General features: G+C 32.4%; 1 protein-coding gene across 1 annotated transcript; it reads right to left on the bottom strand.

Annotated features, from left to right (window-relative positions):
- Nucleotides 1–1,009: 1,009 nt before the first annotated feature.
- Nucleotides 1,010–2,143, bottom strand: LOC124888635 (defensin-like protein 183). Its single transcript, XM_047399498.1, has 2 exons — nt 2,035–2,143; nt 1,010–1,355 (listed from the first exon to the last, which is right to left on the bottom strand). The coding sequence occupies exons 1-2, from the start codon at nt 2,084–2,086 to the stop codon at nt 1,129–1,131; spliced, it is 279 nt and encodes a 92-aa protein (XP_047255454.1). The 5' UTR covers nt 2,087–2,143; the 3' UTR covers nt 1,010–1,128.
- Nucleotides 2,144–16,661: the final 14,518 nt, after the last annotated feature.

Below are 16,661 nucleotides of genomic sequence, written 5' to 3'. Positions count from 1 at the left end.
AATCAGATTAATCAACATAATCAAGGCTTAGGTTCTTTGGAAGATGTTTTTTTCACAATTTTACAAAAAATGATTTTAGCACTATTTCCTTTATTTTAGTGTCTCGAGTCATGGTTCTTTTGAAAACGGTCTCTCTTCAATGTAGAATAAAGATTTGTGTACATTCTACCAACCTGAAAGTCACTTACGGGGTTTAATTTTACTTAAAATATTTTTTTTTTATTTGTAAGTATTGGTGTAATTTGTCTTGAGAATGTGAATTTCATAAGCATCAAGTTGATAAAAATAAAGCGCTTCGTCGAATATGTAGTATAAGAGTAATATATATATGTCTACAATGGAATTAAAAGTAATCGTTTTATTAAATCATCAAATTTGGTGTATCAATTTCCTCGCAATTCAATTATTCTCTATAATTGTCAGGGTGTGACCCAATGGTCAATGAAGTGGGTTGAGAATCTGAACGTCTCAGGTTCAAATTCCGACAGAGACAAACAAGATGATTCTTCTCATATGTCCTAACATTGGTGGACAGAAGGTGCTAGGTATCCTGTGTATATATTAAAGGTGCGCATAAGTTGGCTGGACACCACGATTATCAAAAAATTTATTCTCTATAATTTAATGTTTTTGTTTTGGTTACAAGAGAATTCATGTTTGGTTAAACAACATTAGAAACATTCTTTATAATCTTCAAATTTATGGGTGCTACTCCAACTGAAAATTAGTTCTATGATTAATTCTCTTAGATTTGTTTGAAACCTGTTACTGAATTCAGGATGTGATTTTACTTAATGGTATACATTGCGAAGGATGTGATTTTAGAGGTTATATGTACCAAAAAGGATGTTCGAAAGTAATGAATAAGATATACATCACCGACTCTATTTTTTTAAAGATAAGTGCAGAACTTTTTGCTATAACTTTGATAAGAACAACTAAAATTTCAACTAAAAACTACAAACAGGTGAATATTTGAGTTTAACAATGAAAAGTTTATATACTTGGCCAAAATTTCAATTACAATTAATTCTTTTATATTTTCCGCACATCGTGCGGGTACTATACTAGTATCCTAATAAAACATCAAATTAAAAGTTTTGATCCACTATTTTTTATTTTTGTATTCTAACAATCATGGTGACAATTGCAAAGTCTGATCAATGGAAAGACGAGGATGGTCTCACAAGCACCAGATGGATTTTTCACCGTGAAATTATCAAAACAATTCTTCTCACAACACTGTTCGCCACAAAGTTTATCACGGCATAAGCCCAGATTTGTTAAGCATCGATCATTTGGTACTATCACATTTGCGCTGATACTACCCGCTTTGTCGCGAGCGCCGCTGCTACCTGTTCAAGTAAATAACATAGCTCGTGTCATCAATAAATTAACAACTTAAGATATCCAGTGAAATTTTGTAGGTAGGGGAGACTAAATGAAAGGTCAACTTGTAGCTATTTTGACCTCTTAAATTTCTTTTAGGTACGACTATCATCGCTAAACATAAAAAACTCATTATTAATCATAAAAAAAAAAAAAAACATGTTCATTATGAATTATTTAGCAACAGATTAACAATAATTTTGAAACTAATTCATCCTTTAGAAAATTTCAAGAATAAAATTTTAAAAAAAAAAAAGTTGATGAACAAGCACAAAGTTGATGAAAGTTTAGCCATTTGTTTGTGATTAAAAAAAGTATGCAAGAAAATATTTTGAATATGAATATTGAAATGTAGAAAATGAGTACTCATTTATGGCTATATATACTGTGCATAAACTTAAAGCCACAAACATAGAAAATTTGGATGGAAGAGAAATATAAGGTAAGATGATAGATGAATTATTGTTTTACTAGATTTCTACATTCTTTGACTTGATATCTTATATTGAGAAAACTCTTTAATTTTTCTGCAAAAATTGGATAGAATGAGACATGGTTTTTTATCATATGTTTAATCAAGAAAATTTATTAAACTTTCATACTAAAATGAATAGAAATAATGTTAGAAGGATACATATAGCATACATGATGCAACAAGGAGGAGCAACATGAACAAAGTGGTTGAGAAGTTGGCCATTTTGTGTATGAAGGAAAAATGTGTTAAAATTAATATTTTAGAATTGGATTATCAATGTATGTTGCACAAATAATTGTTCATCTCTAGGGCTTTAAATAGGGTGCAAAAACTATGTAGGGAAATGGCCATTTTGACTTATTTTTCATCTTTAGGTTAGAAATTTTTTAAAAAACTAAACAACATATCCAGTATAGAGATGGGTTCAAGCGAGGTAGAGGTTGACCGAAGAAATACTGGAGGGAGGTGATTAGACAGGACATGGAGCTAAGAAATATTGGTGGGAGGTGATTAGACAGAACATGGAGCAGCTCCAGCTTACCGAGGACATGACCCTAGATAGGAAGTTGTGGAGGAGGCGGATTTGGGTAGGAAGGTTAGTATGAGTTTAGGATGTTGTTTCTTTTAGTGTACTACTTGGTGTATCTTGTATATGGTATTATTGGATATGTTGATTTTGTCCTTTTCTTATTCCGTATTAGATTTTTTATTTTGAGCTGGAGGTCTATCAGAAACAACCTCTGTATCTCATTTCTGAGGTAGTGGTATGGACTGCGTACACTTACCCTCCCCAGACCCCACTTGGTGGGAATACTAGCCAACCTCTCACAAGTCACACCTCCACACTGGGACATATATCCACGGCCCTCCTCATCACAAGACCAAATATCTCAACCTCACTTCCCTCATCTTGTCTTCCACTGATGTCACTCCCACCTTATCTCAAATAACCTCATTTCTAATCCTATCTTTCCTAGTGCACCCACACATCCATTGAAACATTCTCATCTCTGCCACCTTTATCTTCTGTATGTGAGCCTTCTTAACAGGCCACACTCCGCCCCATACAGCAAAATCGATCGTCTAACCATCACTCTATAGAACTTTTTATTATTATTATTATATAATTCCAGTAAAAATGGAAACAAAATGATGTTTTTTCTTGATATATATTTTGGTGAATGATTAAATTTTACCGGATACACTTTGGTGCTAGGACAAAGGCAAGAAATTAAATAATTACAATTCACAATTCACAATTTCTTACCCCAGCCTATGATTGAAATACAAAAAATAACAAATTTGACTTATATACGTCGATAGTATATGAATTATGAATTTTTGTATATTATATCAGTGGATTTTTATCTATTATAATGAGTTTGTTATTATTTTATTACTAATTATAAAAATTATTTGGTTGGGAATAAGTAATTTTGGTGTTAGTTATTTCAGAATTGTTATTTCATACTCAATGTGAGATAAAAGTATACAATCTTTAGATAACTAATTTTGAAATAAATTTATTCCATAATTTTATCCCAACAAAACATGAAATAATTAATTTAAAAATTAATTATCTCATATCCCTCGTTAAAATTAATTATTTCATGTCCCTCGTTCCAAACGAATAGTTTAGTGCATAGCACCGGAACTCAAAATAAATTAATTAACCTCGTCGTCACAAATTTTTCTATTTATTTAATTCTTTTGTTCAGTTAATAGCCAAAAAAAAAAGAAGTTGGGTATCAAACCCAAGCCTCACCAACAAAATGGAGATTCAAATAGTCAATAACTAAACTACTAAAATTCTTCGTTATTAAAGTCGATTGTTATTTTTTTTTAATTTGTCAATATGATAGCTACAATCAATTCTAGCCCTTTTTTCTAGCATGTTTGGCCAAACTTATTTTTTTTTAAAAGCACTTTTTTTTTTTTAAAAAACGCTTATTTTAAAAAAATTAAAATGTTTGATCAAATTTTTAGATAAAAATATGTACTTCTAGGAAGTAACAGAAGCAGTTTTTCATAAGCTAAAAAAAATAGTTTCTTCCAAAAATACTTTTGAGAAAAATGCATTTACAATCACTTTTAGAGTTTGGTCAAACACTATCTGCTGAAAGTATTTTTCTAAACTTATTGGTCAGCTGTTTCTCATAAAAAATACTTTTAAAAAAAGTATTTCTCAAAATAAACTGAATTTTAAAAATTTGACCACACATGTTTCTCATCACTCCAATTAATTATTTACCGTTTTAAGTTAGACAATACCTCTTTTAATTTTATGGACTAATATTCAAAGTAAACTTAGAAAATAGTAAGTAACATTGATTTGAAGTTTTGAACTTCCCCAAAATTACATGTTAGATACAACGTACTTCCACAAAAATGTAGGTGAAATCTGTCAGTCAATATTATTCATCTAACATCAACCCTATATTCATACAACCTACTCATTTTCACTAAGAGTTCACAAACTCGATTTCTTTCTGGTGACCACACTTTTCTTGTTTAATTAACTATTCATCATTCAGAAGTTAACAGCAAAATTAATTTAGATTCGTACAGTACAAAACTCATTAAAAGGAAAATATTTCTTACCAAAAATTTCTCCATTCTAAAGACTTGACATGATAATTAAGTATCAAAATAACATTCAATACAAGATATATCATCCCATCCTAACAAACAATCAAACTAAAAGTTTTTGTTTCACTTTATCTTTCTTTTTTGTCTTCTAATTTGAATAATCATGGTGACAGTTGCAAAGTGTCGATGGATAGCCAAGGATTCTTTCACATGAACCACTTGGATTTTTCTCCTTTGAAATTATAAAAATGATTCTTCTCACAACATTGTGTTGAGTTTAATTGGATGTGTGAATGGAAAATGAAGGGAATTATTGGAGGGAAAGTGTGCTCTCACTTAAAAGGAAAGTGTACTCACTTAAAGGAAAGTCTACTTCTCCCACATTGGTCGGAGAAAGCAACTTTATTGTATTTTTATCAAGAAACACACCTTCAAGTGGATAGTGAAGCAAGAATCAAGAGATGCCTTGTGTTGTTATCACTTAGCTTCGACTTAAATTTTTAGACAAAGTTTATTTGAAACTTGAAAAAATAAAAATATTTCTCCATGTACGCCATGCAAATGCATGCAGAAACGCACCTCAAAAGAGACTCAACCCTTCGGAAAAATGACACGTTGTTTCAGAAAAGGGGTGACAATTTGGTCGGATATGACTGTTCAGAAAAGACACTGTTTCGGAAGGAATAGACATGACTGTTCCGAAATGATACACCTTTCCATGAACCCTTGCTTCCTTTTTGAAGGGACACTTGATGGTTATAAATACCTGAACTTTTCCTCAGGTATAGATATAATTTAAAGTGCTGAAAAACATTCTTCTTCTTCCAAAAAAAATTTTTTGTGATCATCAACCGTTGAGTGTGTTCGGGAAATCTAGAAGTTTGAGGTACCGCTACCTTTGGATTATGAGTCATTTTATCTTGGGAGATGCAACCTCAGGTACTTAAGGGAATTAATTCCTTAAGGACACTCCGTGAAATCGGAGGACTTGGTTCTACTTCTACTACATCTTATTTCTTTTAGATAAACATACTTCTTTAATAGTTCCTTTTGATTAGTCATTTTGAACTTGTGTTGAAGGTATTAAACTTCATTGTTGTTCTTGAAAGAGTCTTGAACTTAGATTGAAGGGTATTGTGCAAACATACAGATTGTGTACCCGAAACAACAATCTTAAGGAATTAACCCTAATCTGTAATGTTTGGTTTCTGGAGATTAAAGTTTTATGCTTTCTATTGTTTCAGGTACACAATCTGTATATTTGTACAAATAGTTCAACTTTTGTTCAAGACAATTTCAAGAACACTTATGAAGTTTTTAACACCATCAATACAAGTTCATCAAGAACTATCAAAGAAGTATGTTATTTAAAAGAAACAAGATGAAGTAGAAAACAAAACTAGGTCCTCCGACTTCACAGAGTGTCCTTTAGGAATTAGTTCCCCTCAAGTACCCGAGGTTGTGGAATTTTTCCTCGCAGGATAAAATGGCTCACAATCAGAATGTAGCGGTACCTCAAACCATCTGATTCTTCAAACTCACTCAACGGTAGATGATTACACAGAGTTTTTAGAAGTAGAAGAGTATTTTTACAATGCAGAAAATTTTGTATCTACCTGTGGCAAAAATGAAGGTATTTATAGCCATCACATGCCCCTTCGGAAAGGAAGCAATGGTCCATGGAAGGGTGTATCACTTTGGAACAGTCATGTCTGTCCATTCCGAAAGAGTATGTCTTTTTCTGAATAGTCACATCCGACCGAACAGTCACTTTTTTTCGAAATAATGTGTCTTTTTCTTGAAGGGTTGCATCTCTTTCAAGTGACATTTTAATTTTTCTACATGCACGTTCATGGAGAAAAATGTTTTTGGTTTTTCCTTGGATTTTTCGAATCACTTGTTTATAGAAGTTTCAAATAAACTTTGTTTAAAAAATTAATTTCATCGATCATTTGACAAATTCGAAGTTGAAGCCGAGCAAGTGACGACGGCGACGCGAGGCACCTCTTGATTCTTACCTCACTATCCACTTGAAAGAATATTACTCAATAAAAATATATTAAAGTTGTTTTTTTTCATTAATGTGGGAGAAGTATACTTTCCTTAAATGAGTACGCTTTCCCTCCAAGACTTTCCCTCCATTATCTATCTACACCAATTGAACCCAACACTTTCTACTCTGTTTGAACTTAACAAGTGATTTGAAGACATAAGAACTTCATCACAAGTTAAAGGTCATTCATTTAATGATTAGAAGACATAAAAAATTCATTGTTAAACTAGAAACAAGTAGTGTTTAAAGTTGCTACAAACTTATAATTAATATTTTAACATACTAAAGTTGATTGTATTTTTGTGACAGGAAAAATGACTACAGATGATCATGTAACTGATGGTGGGACAAGTGTAGCAGCAATGAATGTTGCTACAATAAGTCGCACAACTGCACCACCCACTATGGCACCGGCGGAGAAGTCCTAAAAATTTTGGGTATAGATTTTAAACGTTGGCAACAAAAGATGCTCTTATACTTGAAAACTTTGTGTCTTCAAAGATTCGTATCCGAAGATTCTCCAGAAGTGCCCGAAGGTACATCAGACAAGGAGCGATTTAATGTAATGGAGGCATCAAAAACATTTTGATTTCTTATGTAAAAACTATATCCTAAGTGATCTCCAAGATGATTTGTCTAACGTGTACAACGAAAAAAAGACATCGAAAGAGTTAAGAGATATGCTGGAACAGAAGTATATGACTAAGGATATTGGAACTAAGAAGTTCTTTGTTGCAAGGTTCGTTGAATACAAGATGATTGACAGTAAGACTGTTGTATCTCAAGTATAAGAATTGCAAGTTATCATCCTATATCTCTTTGTTGAAAGTATGAATATAGTGAATACCTTATTTGAATATGTTAAATATGTTCTCAATATTCACATAAACTTTATTGTAGGTTTGATTGTGAATGAAGACTTTCAAGTTGCTGTAATAATGGAGAAGTTGTCACTTTTGTGGAAGGACTTCAAAAATTACTTGAAACACAAAAGGAAGGAGAAGACAGTCCAAGACCTCATTGTGAGGTTGCTCATTGAGAAAGACTATAAAATCGCAGAGAAAAGGTCGAAAAGAAATTCTGCAATGAGTAGAGCCAACATTGTAGAAGGCGATCCTAATAGCTCGAGGAAACAGAAAAAACTGGACAACAAAGCAATCCACCTAAGAAAAGATTCAAAAGGAAATGTTTTAATTATGGCAAGGTTGTCCATAAGTTAACAGATTGTCGTGCACCAAAGAAAGGCAAAAAGAAGGAACAAACCAATATGGCTGAATCCAAAAATGAAATAGATGATCTATGTGTCATTCTTTCTAAATGTAACTTGGTGGAAAATCCTAGAGAATGGTGGATGGATTTTGGTGCCACCTGCCATGTTTGTGCCAATGAAGATTTGTTTGCTGCATACGCTCTGACTTAAGGTGAAGAGAAGATCTATATGGCAAACTCCCCAATTGTAAAAGTTGAAGGGCTAGGAAAAATCTTCTTGAAAATGACGTCAGGCAAAGCGTTGACTCTCAACAACGTTCTTTATGTACCAGAGTTGAGAAAAAACTTGATTTCTGTATCACTTTTTAACAAAAATATATTCAAATCTATATTTATTTCAGATAAGATTATACTTAGTAAAGGAGAAGTGTATTCAGGAAAAGGTTACCTCACTGAGGGACTATTTAAAATAAGTGCAATGACAGTTAAAATCAATAAAAGTTTTGGTTCTTCTAACTTGCTTGAGTCTAATGAATTGTGGCATGAACGATTAGGACATGTCAATTACAAAACTTTGAGAAAACTGATTAACGTAGAAGTTTTACCAAACTTTGAGTGCAATAAATTAAAATATCAAACGTGTGTGGAATCCAAGTATGCTAAGCATCCGTATAAGTCTGTGAAAGAAATTTCAATCCCTTAGACTTAATCTATACCGAAATTTGTGATATGAAGTCAACATTATCTCATGGTGAGAAAAAGTATTTTATAATTTTTATTAACAATTGCACTAGGTAATGTAGTGTATATTTGCTAAACAATAAGGATGAAACAATAGATGCGTTTAGACAATATAAAACAGAAGTTGAAAATCAATTAGAGAAAAAGATCAAAACGATAAAAAATGATAGGGGTGGAGAATATGAATCTCTTTTTATGAAAATATGTGTAGAGAATGAAATTATCCATCAAACTACTGTCTTGTATTCACCCCAATCTAATGATATTACAGAAAAGAAGAACCAAATCTTAAAGGAAATGATGAATGTCTTACTTATAAGTTCAGGCTAACTGCAAAACTTGTGGGAAAATCTATCCTAATAAGAGTGCCCCATAATAAGACACTAACAATTACATATAAAAAAATGGAAAAGAAGAAAACCCAACTTGAAATATTTCAAAGTATGAAGGTGTTAGCGAAAGTCCAAGTTCCTATGCCTAAAAAGGTGAAAATAAGACCTAAGACTGTGGACTGTGTGTTTATAGGATATGCTAAAAGTAGTAAAGTATGTTGACTTTTTATTCATAAATCCGAACATTCAAATATCAATGAAAATACGGTAATTGAATCAGATAATGAAACACATTTATCCGTATAGAACTAGACATGGACAGTCTAGTGGAAGGGTCTAAATGACCTCGAGATGAACCAAACGATGAAGTACATAATGATGAGAATCTAAGATGTAGTACACGTGAAAGAAAATCAACTTCGTTTGGATTGAATTTTCTAATATTTCTCTTAGAAAATGAGCCTCAAATATTTAAAGAAGCGATGTCATTTTCAAACTCATCCTTTTGAAAAGAGATAGTCAATAGTGAGATTGAATCAATCTTGAGCAACCATACTTGGGAGTTGGTTGATCTTCCTCCAGAAAATAAACCTTTAGGTTCTAAATGGATCTTCAAAATAAAAATTAAAGTGGATGGTACTATTGACAAATAAAAGGCAAGACTTGTAGTAAAAGGCTTCAAACAGAAGGAAAGCCTTGATTACTTTGATATATACTCGTCTGGAACGAGGATAACGTCAATTCGGATGTTAGTTGCCTTGGTGACGGTATATGGTCTTGAAATTCATCAAATAAATGTAAAAACAACATTCTTGAATGGAGAATTGAAGGAAGAAATTTACATGGAACAAGCTAAGGATTTTGCGGTTCCTGGTAAAGAAAAGAAGGTGTGCAGACTTGTTAAGTCACTCAATGGACTAAAACAAGCACTTAAATAGTGGCATGCAAAGGTTGACCAAACTATGTTGGTAAAAGGGTTTAAAATAAATGAATGTGATAAATGTGTTTACATTAAAGATACTCTGAATCACAAAGTCATTAATTTTTTATATATGGATGTCATGTTGATCATCAGTAGAGACATTTCTGACATAAATGCTACGAAACAAATGCTTGAGAGCAAGTTTGATATGAAATACCTTGGAGTTGTGGATGTACTCTTAGGAATAAGAATCCATAAAACTCCACAAGAGTTGGCATTGTGACAGTCTTATTACATCGAAAGGGTACTTGACAAGTTCAAGTATTTGGATTTTGATATTGTCAAGACTCCATTGGACGTGAAATTTGCACTTCAAGAGAATGAAGGTGAAAGTGACTCACAGTTGGACTATGCAAGAGTGTTGGAATGTTTAATGTATATCATGAATTATACACGGCCAGACATAGCATGCGTTATTTATTAGTAAATTGAGTCGGTACACGAGTAATTCCAATAAAACTTATTGGATGGCAATGAAAAGAGTTTTGAGGTATCTTAAATACACTCAAGACTATGCTTTGAATTATAATAAATATCCAATGGTAATTGAAGGATAAAGTAATGCAAATTGGATCACCGAATCGAATGAAGTAAAATCCACGAGTGGATATGTATTTACTTTAGGTGGAGGAGCAGTCTATTGAAAATCGTCCAAACAGATATGTATTGCCCCTTCTACAATGGAATTTGAATTTATCACATTAGATAAAGTCGGTGAAAAAGTTGAATGGCTCCAAAATTTCTTGGAAGATATTCCTTATTAGCCCAAACCAATGGCATCAGCATGTATACACTGTAATAGCCAAGCAGTGATAGGTATGGCAGGGATCATGATGTATAACGATAAATCTTATCATATAAGATGGAGATATAATACCGTTAGAGAACTACTCTCTAGTGAAATTATCATTGTTAACTATGTGAAGTCAAAGAATAATATATCGGATCCACTTACAAAAGGCCTATCTAGAGAGGGAGTTGAGAGAACATAGAAGGAAATGGGTTTATGGCCTAGGACAAGTCAGCATGGCGGTAACTCTACCTAGTAGACTGGAGATCCCAAGAGTTAGGTTCAAGGAGATCAAACAAAGTTGTGATTGGGTGTTCAGCATTGTCAATATACCCAACTCATTCTCATGATGTAGACAATATTTAGGAAACAAGGATAAGGCTTGTGGTGTGAAGTTTTTTAATGATTATTTAAATTTGGCAGATTTGACCTAATAGTTTAATCTATAGGATTGAACATCTAGAAATAACCTATGTAAGAGTGAAGTTGAAGTTGTTTCAAGAAGAATGTTAGTAAAGGTCTATTCTCTAAAATCTCATGAAACCAGGACGTGTTCATGACTGAAACGAATAAAATCGTGAGAACCATAAATGGTAAAAGATTGATTATGTGACATGTGTTTTCTAGGTGTACACCAAAGTTTGACGGTTCAAAGATATAAAATCTATCGATTGATCGAGTGCATTCGATACATGTTCACTATGAAAAGTTCAAAGGAAAATTCACTTATCCAGGTGCAATCAATCTTTGTTTACTGATCACATACTTGTCCGTAAAGTTTTATAAAGAATAGTAATTCCTCATTCAGGTGGGGGATTGTTAGGTTCAATTGAATGTGTGGATGGAAAATGGAGGAAATTATTGGAGGGAAAGTAAGCTCTCACTTAAAAGAAAAGTGTACTCACTTAAAGGAAAGTCTACTTCTCCACATTGGTGGGAGAAAGAAACTTTATTGTGCTTTTATTAAGAAATATACCTTCAAGTGGATAGTGAGGCAAGAACCAAGAGATATCTCGTTTCTTCGTCATCGTCGCTCGCTCGGGTTCGACTTCGGATTTGGATTTAAATTTGTCAATCAATCAAGAGATTAATTTTTTAGACAAATTTTATTTGAAACTTAAAAAATCAAGTGAAATTTTTAATCCAAAAATCCAACAAAAATATTTTCTCCATGTACGCCATGCGAATACATTCAGAAACGCACCTCGAAAGAAATGCAACCTTCGAAAAAATGACACACTGTTTCAGAAAAGGGGTGACTATTTGGTCGAATATGACTATTCAGAAAAGGCACACTATTTCAGAAGGAACAGACATGACTGTTCAGAAATGATACACCTTTTCATGAACCATTGTTTTCTTTTAGAAGGGACACTTGATGGCTATAAATAGCTGAACTTTTCCTCAGGTGTATATATATATAATTTAAAGTGCTGAAAAATATTCTTCTTCTTCCAAAAAACTCTTTCTGGTCATATGTCATTGAGTGTGTTCGAAGAATCTAAAAGTTTGAGGTACCACTACCTTCAGATTGTTAGTCATTTTATCCTAGGAGGAAACATTCCGCAACCCCAGATACTTGAGGGGAATTAATTTCTTTAGAAAACTCTGTGAAATTGTTTGACTTGGTTCTACTTCTACTTCATATTATTTCTTTTAGATAAACATACTTCTTTGATAGTTCATTTTGATTAGTCATTTTGAACTTATGTTGAAGGTGTTAAACTTTATTGTTGTTCTTGAAAGTCTTGAACTTAGATTAAAGTGCATTGTGCAAACATACAGATTGTGTACCCAAAATAACACATTGTTCATCGCAAAGTTTAGCATTGCAAACGTTTAGATTTGTTAGGCATTGGTCATTTGATACTATTATATGTGCACTAATGGAGGTCATGGGTTTGAGTTATGATAGCATCCACCAATGATTGTAACGGAGTGTTTCTAGACATCAATCTTAATTATTAAATTGATATAATCAATTTAGTACCGGCTTAGTTTTGAACCTGTGGGATTGCACACTAATCAATGTTCTGCCCTTTGTTAATGGATTAATTATTTTACTGTTTGGTAATTGAATTAGAGAATTTAGTTAGTCAAATAGATCAATTATTAGTCCAAATGAAATATTATTATGTTCTTCGCTAGCACCAAAAATATAAATAATATTGTAAATATATTGAAGTTCTTTATGTAAAATTAAAATTAAATTATATCTCTTTGGATTGAAAATCAAAAGTAGCGCCCAATCCCATAAGGAAGGATTTATATTTTATATTTGGGAAAAAGACACCACGTAGCTTTTTTAAAAAGTAATGGACAATAATGGCCCACGTTTCCCAGTTTGGACAAAAGTAACACTTTGGCTGTTTTTAATACTATTTATTATCCCTTTGTTTTAATAAGCCACACGTGCCCTCTATTTTAATAAACTACATGCTAAAAAATAAAAAAAAATCACATGCGCCCTTGGCAGTTGCTCTTTTCCCGAAAAAAAAAAGAAAAAAATTGTATCTACAGTTCACGCTAGCAGTTGTCTTTTTCCTAAAAAAAAAGGTAATAACTGGTACCTACAGTCCCCTTACCTTTTTCGACTGTTCTTTGCGATTAGATTTTCTAAAGTTTGTTGTGCTGAAAATGAAGAAAAAAGTCAATACTGTTACCAAATGAGCTGGTAAAGGTATAAGATATGATCCTAATTTCGTTGCTCCAGATGATGATTTTGAAGATTTAACAAATCCTTAAGTTTGATTGAAGGATTTGAAGAATGTTCATGCTAGTCCTAGTCGAATTACTAGGTCTCGAGGTAAATTAGTAGTTGATCCATCAATGGAAAAAAAAACAACTAAAAAAGGCACATACAGATTTGAGTGATGATTCAGATCTTGTTGTCATTCATAAAAAAATCAAAAAAAATAGTGATTCAAAAAATGATGAAGATGATGGTACGTCATCTAAAGGAAAGGAGAAGATAATTGTGACTGATGAAGGAGATGCTCTTGTTCCTCCGAAAAAATAAAAAAAAAGGAATCGATCAAATGACGAAGAAGATGATGCTCAATCATCCAAAAAGAAAAGTTAAAAAGTTCCTTGAAAGAGAAAAATACCCAAATTAACTTATTTTGAGGTACATTATTTGTGCTTTTGTATGTATTAATTATGTCTGATAGATGTTCACTTGTTGTGTAGAATTTGTGTATATTTGAAATATGTGTGTTATTGATGTATATAATGTGTCAGTGTTGTATATGAAATATATTGGGTAGTGATTTTGTTAAATTTAGTGTACATTGACTGTATAACTATTTGTGTATCAGAATTGAATAAGAACTGTGTATAGTTTGAATATTTATATTGTGACTATATAAAATTAACAAGACTGTTGTAATATGAGTAAAATTAGTGTACATTGAATGCATAACTATTTGAGAATCAGGATTGTATAGGAACTGTGTAGAGTATGAATATTTATAATGTATGACTAAAATTAGTGTGCATTGACTATATAGTTATTTGTGCATCAGGATTGTATAAGAATTGTGTATAGTTTGAATATTTACACTGTATGCATACAATTAGTGTACATTGACAGTACAGCTATTTGTGTATCAGGATTGTATAAGAACTGTGTATAATTTGAATATTTATATTGTAACTGTGTAAAATTAGTAACACTGTTGTAATGATTACTGTATCAGTAAAATTAGTGTACATTTACTGTATAATTATATGTGTATCAGGATTGTATAAGAACTGTGTATAGTTTGAATATTTATACTATATTCGTATACTTAGTGTATATTAACTGTACAACTATTTGTGTATCAGGATTGTATAAGAACTGTGTATAGTTTGACTATTTATATTGTAACGGTGTACAATTAGCAACACTGTATGAGTAATATATGTAGCTTTCTGAAATATTTATACCTAAAAGCACACTTATGTATTGCAGGTTTGGGATTTATTTCTTGGTCCATCTGATCATTACAAGTGTCAGCTCAGTGTGCACACAAACTGTGCTATTGTGACTGTGTTGAAATCTAAGTTGGACAAGAAACAACTTAATTTATTTAAGAATAGTTGCCTTGGGTATTTCTTATCTTTACCAAATATTTTTCCTCAAAATCAACTTTTCCATGGAATGTTGCTTAGGGAACTTGTTTGTGAGAGAGATGATGAAATATGGAATAAAGTGAATAACACTAGGTTACGTTTCAGCTTACAAGAGTTTGCTATAATTAGCGGCTTAAAATGTACCAAAAATTACAATAATGAGTTTGCTGTTAGTGAAGAAAGTAAGCTGATGGAGTTGTATTTTTCAGGAAAGTCCAAGGTCACAAAGCTTGATTTAGAAGAGTGTTTCATGGAAAAAAAAGTAGCGATGTGATGAAGATGCTTTATAAATTTCTGTTTTGTTCTTCATTTATTTTTTTATTTTTTCTGTCACGTATAGCTATGTTATAACTAAGAATGATTTCTTATTGGTTGAATCTGGGAACTATGAAACATTTCCTTGGGAAAAATTGTGTTTTCGTCTGATGTTGGAGTCAATGAAGTCTAAGGTTTGTCAGCGAAAAAATATGTATCGTTGTGCTGGTTTTCCTCTTGCATTTCAGTGTTGGTTTTATGAGTGTTATCCTTATGCCGATGGTCATCTTGTTGACCGAGTGGGAAATGGTGTGCCACGTATACTGAATTGGTTTGTAAAGTATAGACCAACATACAAGGAGTTCAAGTCTGCATTTTGTGATATTAGGAAAGAGCAGGTTTATCATTGTTTTAAATTATAATTTATATATGTTTTGTTAAATTGTAATGTCTTTCTTAAATATCGAGTGCTGTTTTTTATGTGCAGGTTGTGTTGCGTAACATTACGCCGGCAGTTCTTGAAAAAACAATCCTTCAATTACCTGATTTTAAACCTGTGGATGCGGTTGTGTACTCTGTTGATTTGGTTAGCGCCAGTAAACAAGAATATAGTCAGTCGAGCTCAAATAATGAATTGACACTTTTTCAAAGTGATGTTAAAATGGTATGTCGAAGGTTTTTATTAATATTTTTATGTTTTTGTTAATTGATGTGTTGACTTTTTCCTTTTATGTTTAGTTAACGGAAAAGGTTTCCTCGATGGAAAAGTTTATGAAATCCTCATTTGAATTGATATTTCGAGCTCTAGATATAAAGAATGAGCCTAAGGTATTCTTTTCCTGAATTTCTCTTATTTTTTTAACAAATCTTATATACACTATTGTACTTATTTTATAAAGTTTTTTTTAAAGGTTGGTACATCAATTGGTGATAACGATGGTGACAACTCAAATGAAAAAGGCGATGAGACACCTAATGTCGGTTGTATAGGTGATGATCAAGTTACTGATCCACTTAATGTGGGACAACAAAATGATGTTGTACCGGAAGTGGATCATATAAGTGACAATTTGATGGATGATGTAGGGAAAGCAACAGATTGTGTAGGTGGTGACGTAATTGGGCATTTGGTGAATGCCTTTGGAGAGAAAGTTAATTTTGTAGGTGATTGTGTAGGTGGTCATGTCGATGTTGATTCTGCGGTTGAAACTTTAAGGATGGTGCTTGGAAGAATTTTTTAGATTTTGATTTTTTGAAGTTCACACAAAGCTCAGGGAAAATAAGGATATACGGCGGGGTATAAATAGTCAGGTTGATAATGATTGGTCTAATTTTACTGATTCTGAAGCGTCTAAATTTACTCAACCTTTTCGTGATCAAAAGACACAAAAAGAAGGTATGTGGCAGTGGTTATCCAGAATGAGCATGACTGGTCAGAAATTCCAGATGCTGAAATTTCTAAGTTCACTCAACCCGGACACTCTTGTTACAACAACTGATGCGACTGATTTAGTATGTGATAATGTTAGAAAAGTTGATGCAACTACAAGTGATAATGTTAAATAGATTGAGTAAAACATGGTGGTTGCGCCTGTTATGTTGGATGAAACACCTGCTATTCCTCGCCAATTACGTAAGCCAGCGTAGTATGTGAATCTCCATTTTTGTCAAAATTTGATTCTGGTTGTGGCAAAGTTGAAGGCCAATCATCTAAGTGTGTAGAGAATGCT

This window comes from Capsicum annuum, chromosome 11, assembly GCF_002878395.1.
Source record: "Capsicum annuum cultivar UCD-10X-F1 chromosome 11, UCD10Xv1.1, whole genome shotgun sequence".
Taxonomy (NCBI): Eukaryota; Viridiplantae; Streptophyta; class Magnoliopsida; order Solanales; family Solanaceae; genus Capsicum; species Capsicum annuum.
Note: the sequence above shows the minus strand (reverse complement) of the source record. Positions and strands in the feature narration are given on the sequence as shown.